This window comes from Ceratotherium simum, chromosome 18 (assembly GCF_057802395.1).
Source record: "Ceratotherium simum simum isolate JZ-2026a chromosome 18, ASM5780239v1, whole genome shotgun sequence".
Classification (NCBI taxonomy): Eukaryota; Metazoa; Chordata; class Mammalia; order Perissodactyla; family Rhinocerotidae; genus Ceratotherium; species Ceratotherium simum.
In genome coordinates this window covers 51,487,004-51,505,362 of record NC_141917.1, presented here as the reverse complement: position 1 = coordinate 51,505,362, position 18,359 = coordinate 51,487,004, and the positions used below count along the sequence as shown (strand labels likewise).

The following is an 18,359-nucleotide window of genomic DNA, read 5'->3' as shown; positions in this document are numbered from 1 at the left end:
AAGGGATTGTACTAACACACTATTCATCTGTACGCCACATTTCATGTTCATGAATGAGGTGAGGCAAACTCTAAGACTTGAATATGGTCCACTGTTTCAAGAGAAAGACACCAAACTCATGAATGAGATATATATATTTAAATGTATTTATTTCAGTCACAAGTCAAATAGCTCTAAAATGACATAGTACCAAGAAAATATTTTCCGGTACCAAAGTGGCCATCTCAAATGATCAAAAATACTATAAGAAATAATGAGAGGGGCTGGCCCGGTGGCGCAAGCAGTTAAGTGCTTGTGCTCTGCTGTGGCGGCCCGGGGTTTGTGGGTTCGGTTCCCAGACGTGCACCGACACACTGCTTGTCGAGCCATGCTGTGGCAGCGTCCCATATAAAGTAGAGGAAGATGGGCACGGATGTTAGCTTAGGGCCAATCTTCCTCAGCAAAAAGAGGAGGATTGGCATCAGATGTTAGCTCAGGACTGATCTTCCTCACCAAAAAAAAAAGAAGAAATAATGAGAAGAACACAGAGTTGTGGAGCACTGCACTATGAATACATGGTAAGCATGATATGAAGGTTATAAGAGGACTGTGTCTGAAAACAAGAACATGCATCAAGAGCACTGAAAACTCTATCTGAGGAACACTATTATTTTAATAAATGTGATTAAGATACCAAATTACTTCCTCATGAAATCATTAGCTGATAATCAACATCCAAATAAGGAGGAAACTGCTATAACCCAGGAGTTATTACCTTGGAATTCATTATGGTCTGGGCTTCAAGGGGTCTGTGAGCCCTTTGGAATTCCATGTAAAAATCTGAGTATATGAATGTATGTGTATTTTTCTGGAAGATGTATCCACGGCTTAAATTAGATTTTCATAGGTCCTCAGATCCAAAAAAGTTAAGATCCACTGTTCTAAAAGCAGCCCACTGTTTATCTATGTATAAATATGTAACTGGATCTTGGATAATCTAAGCAATATCCCATAAGCCTAAAATTAAGAAAAGTAGTTGACTTTTCTAAATTATTCATAAAAATTTTTTAGAAAAATGGAAACCAGACATCGTAATTAAAGGAAATGTCAGCCATAGAATGGCCACTGATGGAAGATATATATTTCAGGAACCCTACTGCTGTGAAAATAGACTTAAAAATTATCTAAGAAAGAAAATTTAGGTTATTCTGAAAGATTTCTTTTCCCTGGATTAAACAGAGGGTAGAAATGGCTATATTAGTATATCAGGACTTATTTATTGGAACAGACTCATATCCTACTCTCCTCTGATTTTTTTTAAGAAAACATTGAAGCACCAGGGTGTAAAGATAAAATGTTGAAAGAACTAAACAGGTTTTTAAACAAAGGTGATGGTAGTATTTTGGAAATGAGTGGGTACATTTTTGGTTATTACAATGATTAGGGGCTACTCTGGGGGCCAGGGAGGCTGGATGTCCAGGACTGACCTGCAAACATTGGGACAATAAAAAATTGTCCCATATTTGCATGTCACTCTCATGTGCTGGATATTCTCATAAATGAAAATATCCGTTGCACATATTTTTGCAAAGCATTTTTTACAAAGTTTTAATTTCTAAAACTCTCACCACTGGGATCAACTGAGTAAATCAAAGTAAGATTACTTTTTTATTTGGTAGTTTCTCAAAAGATGTGCAGCGTTTTCGAAAATCATGTCACCCTTGGTGCTATGGACTGAATGTGTCCCTCCAAATTCATATGTTGAAACCAAACCCCCAATGTGATGGTAGGAGGTGAGGCCTTTGGGGGGTGATTAGGTTATGAAGGTGGAGCCTCATGAATTGGATTGGTGCCATTATAAAAGATATCCCAGGGCTGGCCCTGTGGCTTAGCAGTTAAGTGCGCGCTCTCTGCTGCTGGTGGCCCGGGTTCGGATCCTGGGTGCGCACAGACGCGGCCATGCTGAGGCCGCGTCCCACATACAGCAACTAGAAGGACGTGCAACTATGACATACAACTATCTACTGGGGGTTTTGGGGGGGGGGGAAGATATCCCAGAGAGCTCCCTGACTCTTTTCACCACATGAGGACGTAGAAGGCACCATCTCTGAACCAGAACGCAGGTCTTCACCAGACACCAAATCTGCCAGCACCCTGGTTTCAGATTTTCAACCTCCAGAACTGTGAGAAATAAATTTTTGTTGTTTATCAGAAACCCAGTCTATGGTATTCTGTTATAGCAACCTGAACTAAGACAAATGGCAATACTGTTCTTGGACTTGAGTTGACAACACAAACCACTTGTAACAGTCTGCAGTTTTTGCTGCTGGATTCAGGGTTATTCACCTGTAGTGCAAATCCCTGAATACTTCATTGTGTCTTACTACATAGCCATGCCCAGGTATTATCTTTGAAAAACACAAAAAATTTCTTTCTTTTATGTTCAGTGGGGACAGTACATTGATTTTTAAAATTCTCTGTATGGAGAAAGGCTGTTAGGGAAAAACTAGTAATATCCAAATAAAGTGTGAAGTTTAGGAGTACTGTACCAATGTTGGCTTCTTGACTGTGACAAATGTACTACAGTGATGCAGATGTGAACAGTAGGGGCAACTGGGTGCGGGATACATGGGCAATTTTTGTACTATCTTTGCAACCAACCTTTCTGTAAATCAAAAACTATTTTAATAAAAAGGTTATTTTTTAAAAGGTTACCTTTAGAGATGCATAGAGATTTCATATGGAATATGGAAAACTGTCCCTCCATTTCTGTTAATACCAGTTTTCTAAACTCTTAGGTTGAACTACTGAACTAGATGCTTTCATATGTCAATAATGGTTAAATATTAGTAAGTTCATATTGTTTATCCTAGAATAGCTTGGGCTTAGTTTACTGGACTGTGTTACAAAGTTGAGAACAAATGTACTTTACATTTTCAGAAATAAAGAGAAATGAGTTGCAATCCATTGCACATACACATCCCCTCCCTGGCAAATTCTCCCCACGGTTATACTATATTATCTATGATTTTAATTTGAGGTTAGTACAGGAGGGTGTTACAAAATATTTATTATTAAAAAAAGGAGTAAAGAGTCTGAGACAGCTGAAAACCATTGAACTAAACAAAGCATTAATCAGCAGAAGAGACAGATTACAGCACCGTTTTATCTGTGAAGCTTACATCAAATTCCTATGGAGAAGAAAAGAATTAAAAGGGAAAAACAATATTTGTAACCCTTCCTTAATGACACCCTTCTTTCTTTTTCCATAGGGTGGTATTCAAAGAAGCTCTTTCATCAGTGGATTAACCTGAGTAAAAATATGTTGTGTTTTTGCAGAAGGCCTGCGAAATTCTTGAACATGTTCAACTTCTGAAAAAACATGTTAAGGGGAGAAACATGACAGCAGTGAAAAAAAAAATCTGGAAAAGCAATTGGTGGGTTTACCATCAAAAATCACTCACCTGTGCACAGATCTGATGCATGACATGACCAAATTCATGGAAGTAAGTCCTCACTTCATCGTGCCTCAGGAGAGAGGGACGACCTGCTAGTGGCTGTGAGAAGTTCACCACAAGAGCAGCCACGGACATCATGCGGCTCCCGTCAGGGAGGAGGCAGCCAGGTTGCAGTCCAAAGCAGGCGGCGTGGTTGTATTTTCCTTCCCTGGGAACCAGAAGCACAGTCCTGAGATATGAACACTCTTCTCCAGCAACAACACGGGCATGGCCTCTCTCAGTCTTCAAGCCATATTTGATACCAGAAAACGCTTTGAAACATTTAATTCACCCTTTCGGAAGTAGGTCAACATTTTATTAAAATGGAAAAACTAAAACTAAACAAACAAAACTCCCACTATCACTTCACGTGAGTTGCATCTCCAATATTTCTTTTGTTGAAAATCTTAATGTAAGAATTAAGAATATACACCACAGATAGGGTACAGCTCAATGTCCTATATATTTTAATGAGCTCCTGCTTTTCTTCTTCAAAGATGGAGTCACTAAATAGTGTTGAAGTAAATTTGGGATAAAAAGTTTGCCAGACTCATAGATACAGAGACAAACTGGTGGTTGCCAGAGAGGAGAGGGTAGGAGTATGGTGAATTAGGTGAAGCAGATTAAGAGGTACAAATTTCCAGTCATAAAATAAATAAGCCATGGGAATATAATATGCAACATAGGGAATGTAGTCAATAATACTGTAGCAACTTTCTAGGGGGACAGGTGGTAATTAGACTTACTGTGATGGTCATTTTGTAATGTTTATAAATATCAATCACTATGTTGTACACCTGAAACTAACAATGTCGTATATCAATAACACCTCAATTAAAAAACAAGATACAAACTAGACTACTGGTGGTGAACACAATGCAGGCTATACAGAAACTGAAATATTAATAATGTATATCATAAATTTATACAATGTTATAAGCCAATATGACCTCAACAAAATAATTTAAAAATTAAAAAAAATTTTTTTAAAAGATACAAATTCATTCACTAGGTAGGTTTTCCTTAAAATTAGAATTAATAAAAACCAAACACCTGACAATAAGTTTGTTCCTTTTATTCACGGAGGAAAGAATTAGTACTCACAACTACATGAACTCCTTTTATAAACTAGACAGGCCTTTTCGAAACAGAACCCTTTTAGTTAGCCTGGGAAAAAGCATAAATTACACTATAAAGTTGTCTCTTCTTGGACAATGTGTCTGACCAGTGATGGTCTCTCCAAAAGCTATAGCTGATCAGACTTTATTCTAGGAGTAGGTTTCCTTCCTTTTTGCTCAGAAGACTAACAGTACATTCAGGTTTGGGATAGATTTTTTAGTTTGAATTGTTTATTTTTTCTGTATTATCTTTTCTTGGTGATTCTTATTACTCTCTGGTTTTTTCCTGATGATGTTATACAAGTTAAAAAAAACAAAACAACTAGGGGCCAGCCCAGTGCCATAGTGGTTAAGTTTGCACACTCCGCTTTGGCAGCCTGGGGTTCGCAGGCTCAGATCCCAGGCATGGACCTATGCACTACTTATCAAGTCATGCTGTGGCAGCATCCCACACATAAAATAGAAGAAGATGGGCACAGATGTTAGCTCAGGGCCAATTTTCCCCAGGAAGAAGAGGAGGATTGGCAATGGAGGTTAGCTCAGGGCTAATCTTCCTCAACAACAACAGCAAAAAACCATCTAGCCTTTTTCCAGCTTTCTATTATGATGTGTAAAGCTAGAAAGGGCATTGCTCCTATCCTTATAACAACATGTTGGACAATCTGCAAATCACTTTTCTTGAGCCCATCAGAAAGTGGAGGTTGGAGGGCAATCAACTAACCTACAATCTAAGATAGGTGCCTCCAGACAGATAGAGGAAGGAAGGAAGCAAGCACCTTTTTACCTGGGGCAGATACTGCAGACATGAGTAAGAAAAATTTTTAACAAATTGCTAAAGGCTGATGGTAGATCAGCAAAAATAGGGAACCATTAGGAGCTGTAGATAAGTGAAATTTCACATCCATTTTTAGGGTCTTCTCCACGGACCTCACTGGGTGCACACAAAAAGAAAGGCAGGGTGGGAGCCCTGAGAAAGCATCAGTCTTGCTGTAGGCCTGGGGAAGGGAGCATGGTACAGTCACGAAGCATTGCCTAGATCCTTTCCACCTCTCTCCTACAGAACAAAAGCCTTAAACTTCCGGGGGAAGGGCAACAAACCCTGTTGTCCTAAGAGCACTGGTGAAATCCACTGCCACTGGGGGAAGAGAACAGAAAAAAACCCTCTACCCATGAAAGAAGGGCAGGAATACATCCTGGGCCCAGATCCTAGCTATGGGTGGTACAGGATCACTGAACAGGCCCCACTCCTAAGACCCAGGGATACAGGGCTACCTAAGACTGATGCTTCATCAGACCAACAGAGAATTCCCTTCCCTAACCATGCTGATAAGCATCCAGTAACAAATAATAGCAGTCCACTGCTGGGAGAGGAGCAAGTGCATGAAAAGAGACCTGCTCTGAGGCACAGCACAAATGGAAGACCTAAAATTGAGGGTGGAATAGACATGGAGGAAAACTGGCAAACCAGCTCCCATTCTAAACACAAGACACAGGAATCTTCGGGTTCACTGAGTTTAACAAGAACAACAACAAATCCCAAACCCAGCTCAACTACTGAATAGCTTGAATCAAACACTCACTTTAAAGGCCTAGCAGAAGTAAATATGTGCCCATTTTCCAGATACAAAAACTATTTATCTTAGTCTTTGCTGTCCTATATAAGATGTCTGGCTTTCAAAAAAGTTGTGAGGCATACAAAGAAGCAAGGAAAAAAAGAACACACTGTCAACAGGCAAAGAAAACAAGAGACACAGACTCAGACATGACAAAGACGTCGGAGCTATCAGGGAGAGTATTTAAAAATAAGTAAAATTGTAAAACGTAAAGGTTCTGGAGGAAAAAGCAGATACCATGCACAGTCAGATGGATAATTTTGGCAGAGTTGGAAACTCGGAGAAAGAATCAAATGAAAATGCTAGAAATGAAAAACACAGTAACAGAAACAAAGAATGCCTTCGACAGGCTCATTAGTAGACTTGATACAGCCAAGGAAAGAATTATTGAACCAAAAGATAGGTCAACAGAAATTACCCTTTCTAACACAAAGATTTTTTAAAGGGTGAAAAAACAAACAAAACAAACAGAATAGAGAATCAAGAGCTGTAGGACAATATCAGATGATCTACCATATATGTGACTGGAATCTCAGAAGGAGAATAGAAAGAGAATAGGATAGAAGAAATATTTAAAGAATAGCTTATAATTTTCCAAAATTAATGACAAAAAAGCCCCCACAGATCCATAAGAGAATACAAGGAAGACAAATACAAAACAAACAAACAAACAAGCAAAAAGGAAAAAGAAGTACCCCATATGCCTAAGAATACTGAAACTGCTAAAAAACAGAAACAAATAGAAAATCTTGAAAGTAGCCAGAGGAAAAGAACACATTACATACAGAATTTATGTAACGAAAATAAGAATTATAGCAGACTTCTCATCAAAAATATGCAAGTCAGAAGACGATGGAGTGACATCTTCGAAGTATTGAAAGAAAACACCTGCAAAACCAGAATTCAACACTCAGCAAAAAAAATCTTACAAAAAAGAAAGAAAAATACTTTCTCAAATGAACAAACACTTAGAGAATACATTACCAACAGACTTGAACTACAAGAAATCTTAAAGAAAGTTCTTTAGGTAGAAGGGATATGATTCTAGCTTTAAATTGGATCTACAAAGACATTAGTGCTAAAAATGTAATAACTGAAGGTAAACATAAAATTTATTGTTAATTGCTCAGGGATAATCACTATTTCAATCAGCAATATTAACAATATTTTAGGGCTGGCCCCGTGGCTTGGTGGTTAAGTGTGCGCACTCCGATGCTGGTGGCCTGGGTTCGGATCCCGGGCGCGCACCGAGGCACCACTTCTCCGTCCATCCTGAGGCCAAGTCCCACATACAGCAACTAGAGGAATGTGCAGCTATGACATACAACTATCTACTGGGGCTTTGGGGGGAAAAAATAAATAAATAAAATCTTTAAAAAAAACAAAACAAAACAAAACAATATTTTAGGTATTTATAGTATATGTAAAAGTAATATGTAGGCCAACAACAGTGCAAATAAGTGATATAATATAATATCCTATAATACAATATAATTTGAAGGTATACTCTGATTAATTAAAAATGTATATTTTAAACCCTTGGGCAACTATTAAAAAAATAAATAAAAAGGTGTAAATAGTAAGCCAATAGTGGAAATAACAACAAATCAGAAAAAAATCCTAAACCCAAAAGGCAGAAAAGAGGGGGAAAGTATAGGTGGAACAGATAGTAAAATGCTAGATTGTAATACAATCATATCAATAAATACATTAAATATAAATGGCCTAAGCATGCCAATTAAAGCATATTATCAGAGTGGATAAAGAAGCAAGCTCCAACTATACGTTGTCTGTAACAAACTTATTTTAAATAAAAAGACAAAGATAGGTTAAAAGTAAAAGAATGGAAAAAGATACACCACACAAACACCAATCAAAAGAAAGCTGCATGGCTATAGAAATAGCAGACAAATAGACATCAGAACAAGAGTATTACTAAAGATGAGGGACATTACATAATGATAGAGGGGTCAGGTTTTTTTTTTAGGTAACGTTGGTTTATAACATTATATAAATTTCAGGTATACATCATTATATTTCAACTTCTGTATAGACTACATTGTGTTCACCACCAAAAGTCTAGTTCCCATCCATCACCATATACATGTGTCCCTTTACCCCTTTTGCCTTACCCCAACTCCATTTCCCTCTGGTAACCACCAATTTATTCTCTCTATCTATGTGTTTGTTACTGCTGTTTTATCTTCCACATATGAGTGAAATCATATGGAATTTGGCTTTCTCTGTCTGACTTATTTCCCTTAGCATAATACCCTGGAGATCCATCCATGTTGCTGAAAATGGCAAGATTTCATCTTTTTTTATGGCTGAGTAGTATTCCGTTGTATATATATACCACATCTTTATCCATTCATCCATTGATGGGCACTTAGGTTTTTTTCTAAGTCTTGGCTATTGTGAATAATGCTGCAGTGAACATAGGGGTGCATATATCTTTTTGAATTAGTGTTTTCTTGTTCTTTGGATAAATACCCAGAAGTAGAATAGCTGGATCATATGGTAGTTCTATTTTTAATTTTTTGAGGAATCTCATACTATTTTCCATAGTGGCTGCACGTGGAGTCAACTCTTTAAGAAGATATAACAATTCTAAATGTATATGTACGGAAAAACAGAGCTTCAAAATACACAAAGCAAAAACTGATAGATCTCAAAGGATAAATAGAGAAATCTGTAATTATTTAAAAACTTCACTCCTCTCTCAGTAATTGATTGAAGAGGCAGACAGAAAATCAGTCCAAATATGGAAGACCTGAACAACATTATCAATCAACTTTATCTAATTGACATTTGCAGAACCCTCAATCCAACAACAGAAAATAAACGTTCAAGTGCACATGGAACATTCACCAAGACTAACTAAATGTTGGCCATAAAATATATGAATTCAAAATAATTGAAATGATATAAAGTCCATTCTTTAACAATAACAGAACCAAACTATAAATAACAAAAAGATATCTGGAAAATCTCCAAACATTTGGAAATTTAAAACATGCTTCTAAATAATAATCCATGGGTCAAAGGAAAAATCAAAAGGGAAAACAGAATATATTTTAAATTGAATGAGAATGAACGCATGTAAGGAATAAGGCAAGGATGTCATCTTTCACCACTCCTTTTCAAAATCATACTGGAAGTCATAGCTAATGCAATAAGACAAGAAAAGGAAATGAAAGGTATACAGATTGAGAAGGAAGAAATAAAACTGTCTTTGTTCACAGATGACGTGATTGTCTATGTAGAAAATCTGAAAGAATCAATAAAAAAACTCCTGAAACTAATAAGTGACTATAACAAGGTTTTAGGATACACGCTTAATAACAAAAGTCAATCACTTTCCTATATATCAGCAATGAACAAGTGGAATTTGAAATTAAAAACACATTACCATTCACATTAGCACTCTCCAAAATGAAATACCTAGGTATAAATCTAACAAAATATGTACAAATTCTATGTGAGGAAAACTACAAAATCCTGATGAAAGAAATCAAAGAACTAAATAAATGGAGAGACATTCTATGTTCATGAATAGGAAGACTCAATATTATTAAGATGTCAGTTCTTCCGAACTTCATCTACAGATTCAGTGCAACCCCAATCAAAAACCCAGCAAATTATTTTGTAGATATTGACAAACTGATTCTAAAGTTTATATGAAGAGGCAAAAGACAGAGAATAGCCAACCCAATATTGGAGAAGAACAAAGTCAGAGGACTGACATTATCTGACATTAAGACTTACAATAAGGCTACAGTAATCAAGAGAGTGTGGTATTGGCAAAAGAACAGACAATAGATCAATGGAACACAACAGAGATTCCAGAAGTAGATCCACATAAATATAGTGAACTGCTCTTTGACAAAAGAGCAAAGGCAATACAATGGAACAAAGATAGTTTTTTCAATAAATGGTGCTGGAACAACTAGATACCCACATGCAAAAAAATGAATCTAGGCACAGACCTTACACCTTTCACAAAAATTAACTCAAAATGGATCACAGACCTAAATGTAAAATGCAAAACTATAAAATTCCTAGAATATAACAGAAGAAAATCTAGATGACCTTGGATTTGGCGATGACTTTTTAGCTGCAACACCAAAGGCACAATCCATGAAAGAAAGAATTGATAAGCTGGAGTTCATTAAAATAAAAAATTTCTGCTCTGAGAAAGACAACTGTCAAAAGAATTAGAAGACAAGCCACAGACTGGAAGAAAATATTTGCAAAGGACATATAAGATAAAGGATTGTTATCCAAAATATCAAAGAACTCTCAAATCTCAACAATAAGAAAACAAGTAACCTAATTAAAAAACTGGCCAAAGACCTTAACAGACACCTCACCAAGGAAGACATACAGATGATAAATGAGCATATGAAATGATGGTCCACATCATACATCATCAGGGCAGTGTAAAGTAAAACAACAATAAGATATCACTACACATCTATTAGAATGGCCAAAATCTAGAATAATGACAACACCAAATGCTGGTGAGGACATGGAGCTATAGGAACTCTCATTCTTTGCTGACAGGAATGCAAAATGGTACAGCCACTTTGGAAGAAAGTTTGATGGTTTCTTATAAAACTAAACAAACCCTTACCAAATGATCCAGCAATTGTGCTCCTTGGTATTTACCCCAAAAAGCTGGAAACATGTCCACACAAAAACCTGCAGAGATGTTTACAGCAGCTTTATTCATAATTGCCAATACTTGGAAGCAACTAGGATGTCTTTCAGTAGGTGAATGGATAAACAAACTGTGGTACATCCAGACAATGAAATATTATTCAGTGCTAAAAAGAAATGAGCTATCAAGCCATGAAAATGCATGGAGACACCATAAATGCATATTGCTAAGAGAAAGAAGCCAATCTGAAAAGGCTACATACATATGATTCCATCTATATGATATTCTGGAAAAGGCAAAGCTATGGAGAAAGTAAAAAGACCAGTGGGGGCCGGACCCGTAGCTTAGCGGTTAAGTGTGCGTGCTCCGCTACTGGCGGCCCGGGTTTGGATCCCGGGCGTGTACCGAGCCACCGCTTCTCCTGCCATGCTGAGGCCGCATCCCACATACAGCAACTAGAAGGATGTACAACTATGACGTACAACTATCTCCTGGGGCTTTGGGGGAAAAAAAGGAGGAGGAGTGGCAATAGATGTTAGCTCAGAGCTGGTCTTCCTCAGCAAAAGGAGGAGGATTAGCATGGATGTTAGCTCAGGGCTGATCTTCCTCCCAAAAAATAAAAAAAAATAAAAATAAAAAAAGACCAGTGGTTTCCAGGGATTGAGGGGAAGGAGGGAGGACTAGGTAGAATAGAGGATTTTTAGGGTAATGAAACTACTCTGTATGATACTATAATGATGGATACAAGGCATTATACATTAGTCCAAACCCATAGAATGTACAACACTAAGTGAACCCTAATGTAAACTATGGACTTTAAGTGATAATGATGTGTCAATGTACCTTCATCAACTGTAACAAATGTACCACTCTGGTGGGGGATGGTGATAATAGGGTAAGCTGTGCATGTGTGCATGCACTTCACACTTAATTTTGCTGTGAACCTAAAACTGCTCTAAAAAATAAAGTCTATTTAAAATGAATGAATGCATGTAAATAACAAAAGAACTGTGCAAAGTGAGCTAGGAGTGAGCAGTGACACGGGAAGGGAAGACAGATAGAAGAGGGGAGAGATGGTGAGGATACATACACCAGAAAGTGTGTACTGAATTTCATTAAAAAATTTCAGCCAGCCCAGCCTCTGGGTTCAACAGGCCCATCAGTGTTTCTGAATGATTTCATGTAGTTAGTTGGAAATATGTCAACAGATAAATAAGTCTATGAATTTTATTTTTAACAGGGGAAAACTAAAGTAATCTGGGAAGTGTCTGCCATGTTATATTTTATACTTCTTGGTACATTATAAAATGCCATACAAGTATTCTTGATTTGAGAGTAATATGGGTGCTACTGCATTAGAGAGACAAAAGTGGAGTAGTTTTCTTCTAAAAATCTTTGGAGAATTTTAAAAATCAAAGAATAGGGGCCAGCCCCATAGCCTAATGGTTAAGTTCAGCACATTCTGCTTTGGTGGCCTGGGTTCGGTTCTGGGGCGTGGACGTACATCACACGTCAGCAGCCATGCTGTGGCAGTGACCCACATACAAAATAGAGGAAGACTGGGGCAGATGTAGCTCAGGGTGAATCTTCTTCAGTAAAAAAATAAAAAATAAATCAAAGAATAGCTTAAAATCAAAAACTTTCTACCAATTTTAAAATCAGTGACATTGAGGGGTTTTTATCTTTCCTTTTAAAAAAATGAACTTAATTTCAAAGGTTTTCTTATTCTGAAATTATGCCCTTTTACATTTTGTTTATAAAACGATAGTGATTTAAAAAAAAAGTCCTTGTCAGGCAATCTTATATTGAAACCATCTGTTTTAAATATCGTAGTGTTTGATGATTAAAAATTGAAATGAGAGCAAAAAAAGAAAAAGAAAAGAAGAAATTGGTCTTTTCTAAACCTACTCCAAATATCCTTTTTTGAGTCAATTAGAAAAAGAAAACAAGTTAATCCATCTCACCTTTATGAAGCAATCATGTAAGGTGACAGTGAGTGAGTATTAACTAAGTCATTACTCTCACAAAAGATCACCCCCTGGCCACCATAACAGAGTGCTGGTAGCAATGGCCAGATCTCTGAGTATAAAAGAAACCAGCTATATTTTGGCAGAGACAGCAGGATGGGGTGTCAACAATTGCTATCTTTGACCCTGGAAAGAAAATCTGGGGACAATTATAGGAGGCTTGAATGTTGAAGGATTTCCCCTGAAAGAATTCTTGGCTTAAAACTGTTTCCTGACACTTTTCAATTAAAAATAGACCCATCTATATTTACATGGGTTTATTTTTAGGTCATATCAGAAGTGAAAGTAAATCCACAAAGCACCGGGATAAGACACCTCTGCCCACAGGCTGAATGACATAGTTATCCAGCCTCCTTCCCAGAAGCTACCTGAAGTCGCCCAAAGACAGGGGATTACAAACTTGTATGTGCTGCTGAACTAGGGGGATACTGTAACTGCCTTTGGCTTAATATTTAGTAAAATGGACTAGTAATGGCAACAGGCTGGCTTTGTTTTAGAAAGCAGCCTGAAGAGAAAGTGATCCAAATCCCTTTGTGTCTCATGAAAAACTGTGGAGTCCATAGTTACCACATGCCACAGAGACAATAATAAAAATAATTTTAATTCTTACCACTGATTGAATGCCTAGGCTGGGCGATTAGCATATATAGTCTAATACACAAAGCAATCCTGTAAAGGGATCATCAGTCCCATATTACAGAGGAGGAAACAGACTAAAAGAGATTATGTCACTTAAGCCTTCCAGTCTGATTGACTACAATGATTTTGCTATTCCTTTATACTATGCTGCCTCTCAGCCAGACTGAGGGGAGTGGCCACATATTTAAGAGTATTGGTAGACTTATTACCTAAATAATAAACATTTTGGGGGTCAATTTTAAATCAAGTAAATGTAGTACACAAACTAGATGATGATGATGACGATGATGATGACAGCACTGAACATTTAATAAGTACTTGCTATGTATTGGGTAGTCTTCTAAATACTTTGCATGTAATTAACCATTTTAATCCTTCTAGCAACTGTACAAAGCAGGTATGATTAGTATTCCCATTTTATAGGACTTGTAATAGAGGTAAGGAAATTGAGGCAGAGAAAACTTAAGTAACTTGCCTAGCAAGTGATGAAGCCAGATATTATGGCTTCAGAGCCCACATTTTTAATCCCTTTGCTAAGAACCACACATGAAAACTATAGAAGACAAGAGTCTTAATCTGGGTTCCAGATTAAGGGAACCCCTAAGGTCCCTTCTAGTAATGTGATCCTCAGTACCTGGGATAGAGGTCCAAGTAGAACTGTCCCAAAACTTCTCCTGTAGCTTTATCCTTCACAGTGTAAAGTGTAACACTTTTATTCCAAACATGAGCATCTGCCACTTGCTCAAATGAAAGTCCCAACAACTCCTGGTAGATGTTCAGCAAGCCTTCAGTGACCACTTCAATTGGGAAGTATTCCTTGAGGATCTCTTGGTCTATGGAGTACTTGAGTTCTTCTGTCTGAGTCATGTAGTAATGTAGATCCCAGGCATTGATTTTCCCGTCATATTCAAAACCTCTCTCTTCACATTCCTTTTTCTTCAAATGCAAAATGAACTCTCGTTCTGCCTCACCCAAGGGTTTTAATTTCTGGCTTAAATCATCTGTGAGGGAAGTGGGAAAAGTCAGCGATCTAATCCTCTTGGGAGCAAGCACATTGGTACATACCACCAGTGTTTTAGCATGGTGCTTCTTCCATTGCAGTATTTGACACAGATGAATTGGGAGGAAGGAAGGAAGGAAGGAAGGAAGGAAGGAAGGAAGGAAGGCAGGCAGGCAGGCAGGAAGGAGGAAGGAAGGAAAGTAGGCTCTATTATGATAGCACTGCAAGTCTCTTCAGTGTAAATTATTTTATGGCTTCTTGCCCCTTTTTCTTTTAGCAACACCCAAACCAGGCCACGACTTCCTCACAGCATCAACAATACTGAAGCTTATCTCAGAGAACTCTGACTCGAGAATGCTATAATTCAGGGAACAAAGCAATAGTGAAATTAAATTCATGTACTGATTATTCTTCAATGAGGTTAGGAGCCACGGAAAATAAATCAGGTGTGACCTGCGATCAGTATCACTAAAAATTGCTCAACACCTTCAACGGCCATGTGTTTGGTTTATCACTATTCCATCCCCATGAAGAAGGTCTGTTTGGACACAGCAATTTCCCTCCCTCCCTCCATTCCCTCCCTGAGGAAGATTCACCCTGAGCTAACATCTGTGCCAATCTTCCTCTATTTTGTATGTCAGTTGCCACCACAGCACGGCTTGACGAGTGGTGAAGGTCCGCGCCTGGGATCCGAACCTGTGAACCCAGGCCACCAAAGTGGAGCATGCCAAATTTAACCACTAGGCCATGGGGCTGGCCCGCAATTCCACTTTTTAGATGGATACCACAATTTATTTACTGTGATCAATTTTTGACTGTTTCACTGTGTTTGGCTAAATGAATGTGCTCTCATTATGTATTTATCCTTCACAATTTGTTACACATGTAAGATAAACATGTGTTTGGCTCTGTAAGGGACATGGCAGTTTGGGAGGCAGCCCCACAGTGTGAGGTGAAGGCAACAGCCTGAGGGGTGCTGTGAAGGGAAAGGAAGAAACTCATGGAAGAGAGAAAGAGATATAATTCTGATTAGGCATGTGAGGGAATATGTGAAAACAGGTAGCAAGTGGACAACTCAGATGGGAATATACCAGTTTTAAATTAAAGGGCGAACTACTTTAAAGGAATTAAATTAATCAAGTAGTTATTTAGGAAAAATTTCAGTATATGCAATCACCACTAAAGGAAACATTCCCACTAAACCTGTTAACTCCCTGAGCCATTCTCTTGTATAACATGCATCAGAATACATGGCAATTACATGTTCACAAGTCTGTTGTTTCCACTCAGTGGAAAATTCATTGAGGAAAGGATCTTGTCTTATTCCTTTCTATGATCTTACCGTTTAGTATACTGCCTAATAGGTAAGTTTATAAATGTCTCATGAATGAATAAATCAATTATATAATAATGGAGAGCTACCATTTATGGAGCACCTGCTACATGTTGTATCTGATGCCAGCATATACATTAATAATTCAGAGTACGGCCCTTGAGGACTCAGTGGAGTAAATTTTGAGCTGAAGGCTGATTTTAACACATCATTATCATCTCCAACTTAATTAAGCTAATAAAAGGATATCAAAGTAATAGACTAAATACTTTCACTAGTTGTTAAAGGTGAATAAAGTCTGAAAGGGTCAATGAGGAAAGTTAAAAAAAAATCATACTTTGGTAAACTCTGATTAGAGAAGATTACAACAAAAATTAGTATCTTTACCATGGCTACGTTATTCAACCATTTTCACTAAGATGAAAGAGAAAAACACAGACTGTGGGAATAGATTGAATGGTGATGAAGAAGAGTGACAGAGTACCAGTGACTAAATGTCATGGATATAAGGAACCATGGTTTTAAAAAGATTAATGAAAAAGTGATTTTAAATGAATGTGAATATAGTGATTAGATAATAGTTGTGATGTATATTATTTTATATTACTTTTGTATATAACAAGCAGCTTCTGGAATATAAAATGTTTATTTTTTATTTATATGTGTTTTATTTTCAGTTATGTCACAATTTGTCAGTGTATTTCACATGGATTCATACATAGCCATGCTATAACTACCAAACACCTCTTGGTAGTGAACAAAGGCAATGGGCTAATCCCTTCCATAAGACCCAAGATGTCTTGCTGGGAATTAGCATAACAATCTCAGTCAAGATACAAGAAGAGTGGGCAGGCCCCGTGGCTTAGCGGTTAAGTGCGCGCCCTCCGCTGCTGGCAGCCTGGGTTTGGCTCCCAGGTGTGCACCGACGCACCACTTCTCCGGCATTGCTGAGGCCGTGTCCCACATACAGCAACTAGAAGGATGTGCAGCTATGACATACAACTGTCTACTGGGGCTTTGGGTGAAAAATAAATAAATAAATAAATTATAAAAAAAAAAGATACAAGAAGAGTGAAGCATGGACTATAAAAATAACATAAACAATGAGCAACCCTCAGAATCAAGCACAGTATCTAATACATAGGAAGTGATCAATACATTTCTCTTGAATGAATGAAAAACAAGATGTCCTCAAAGGCACATTAGGTTCTGGGACCCTCTGTCAAGTTTGTGTCATGCAGCAAAACAGTTATAGAAAGAAAGAAATGGAAATCTACAACTGATTAAAAAAGAAGACCTCACCTAGAAAGGCTGTCACATGGCTTGTAGTCTTCGCAGTGTTCATTTCAAGGACGAAGTCAGCATGTGTGCTGTAGCCGAGTAGTTGGGCTACTTTGGCCCGCAGAGGGAGAAGTTGCTGCAGAATTATGGTGTTTTCCTAGTAATAAACAACAACAAAAACAAAGGTTAATAATTCATTGGATCTGAAGCACTAAAAAGAAGAGTAATTACACATATTTTTAGGTTGGTAAAACTACCAAATATTTTTAGACCATCCAACTTCTACTAAATTATTCCATTTCAGTGTTACAGACTTTTTTTTGGATTCATGATCCAATTTTATTTCTGAAATAATTGACTTTTTAAACCTCAGGAGATAGCTAGGAGGTCCTAATGAAATTTTAGGTGCTGTAAACATAGAGTGAAAATGTATTCTTAAGGACTATAGTAATACCACATTTAATCTCACTCACAGGACTGCACCAAATATTGGTACGTAAATTTTTTTTTTATTGTGGTACATATACATAAAACAAAATTTGCCACTTTAACTTTACACCCATTAGCATGGATATTATCAAAAAAACAGAAAATAATAAGTGTCGATGAGGACGTAGAGAATTTGAAATCTCTGTGCATTGCTGATGGGAATGTAAAATGGTGCAATTGCTGCAGAAAATGATATTGCTATCCTCAAAAAATTAAACATAAAATTACCATATGATCCAGCAATTCCACTTGTGGGTATATATCCCAAAGAAGTGGAAGCAGGGACTCCAACAGATATTTGTACACCCATGTTCACTACAGAATTATGTGAATAATAGTCAAGAGGTGAAAGCAACCTAAGTGCCCATCGATGGATGAATGGATAAAGAAAATGTGGTATATACATACAATGAAATATTATTCAGCCTTATAAAGGACAGAAATTTTGACATTTACTAAAACAAGGATAAACTTTGAAGACATTATGCTAAGTGAAATAACCCAGTTACAAAAGGAAAAATATTGTGTGATTCCACTTACATGAGGTTCCCAGAGGAGTCAAATTCATAGAGACAGAGAGAAAAATGGCGGATGCCAGGGGCTGGAGGGGGTATTAGTGTTTAATGGTACGGAATTTCAGGTTGGAAAGATGAAAAAGTCTAGAGATGAATGGTAGTGATGGTTGCATAACAATGTGAATGTATTTAATGCCACAGAACT

General features: G+C 37.4%; 1 protein-coding gene across 3 annotated transcripts in view; it reads right to left on the bottom strand.

Annotated features, from left to right (window-relative positions):
• NLN (neurolysin) overlaps positions 1-18,359 on the bottom strand; it is a 90,577-nt gene that overhangs the window by 19,797 nt on the left and 52,421 nt on the right. For all 3 annotated transcript variants that reach the window (XM_014781670.2, XM_087443332.1, XM_087443333.1), the window contains exons 7-9: positions 17,172-17,307; positions 14,171-14,537; positions 3,444-3,645 (exon numbers count right to left, since the gene is read on the bottom strand). In XM_014781670.2, coding sequence (XP_014637156.2) covers positions 3,444-3,645; positions 14,171-14,537; positions 17,172-17,307 — 705 coding nt within the window. The remainder of the gene's footprint in view (positions 1-3,443; positions 3,646-14,170; positions 14,538-17,171; positions 17,308-18,359) is intronic.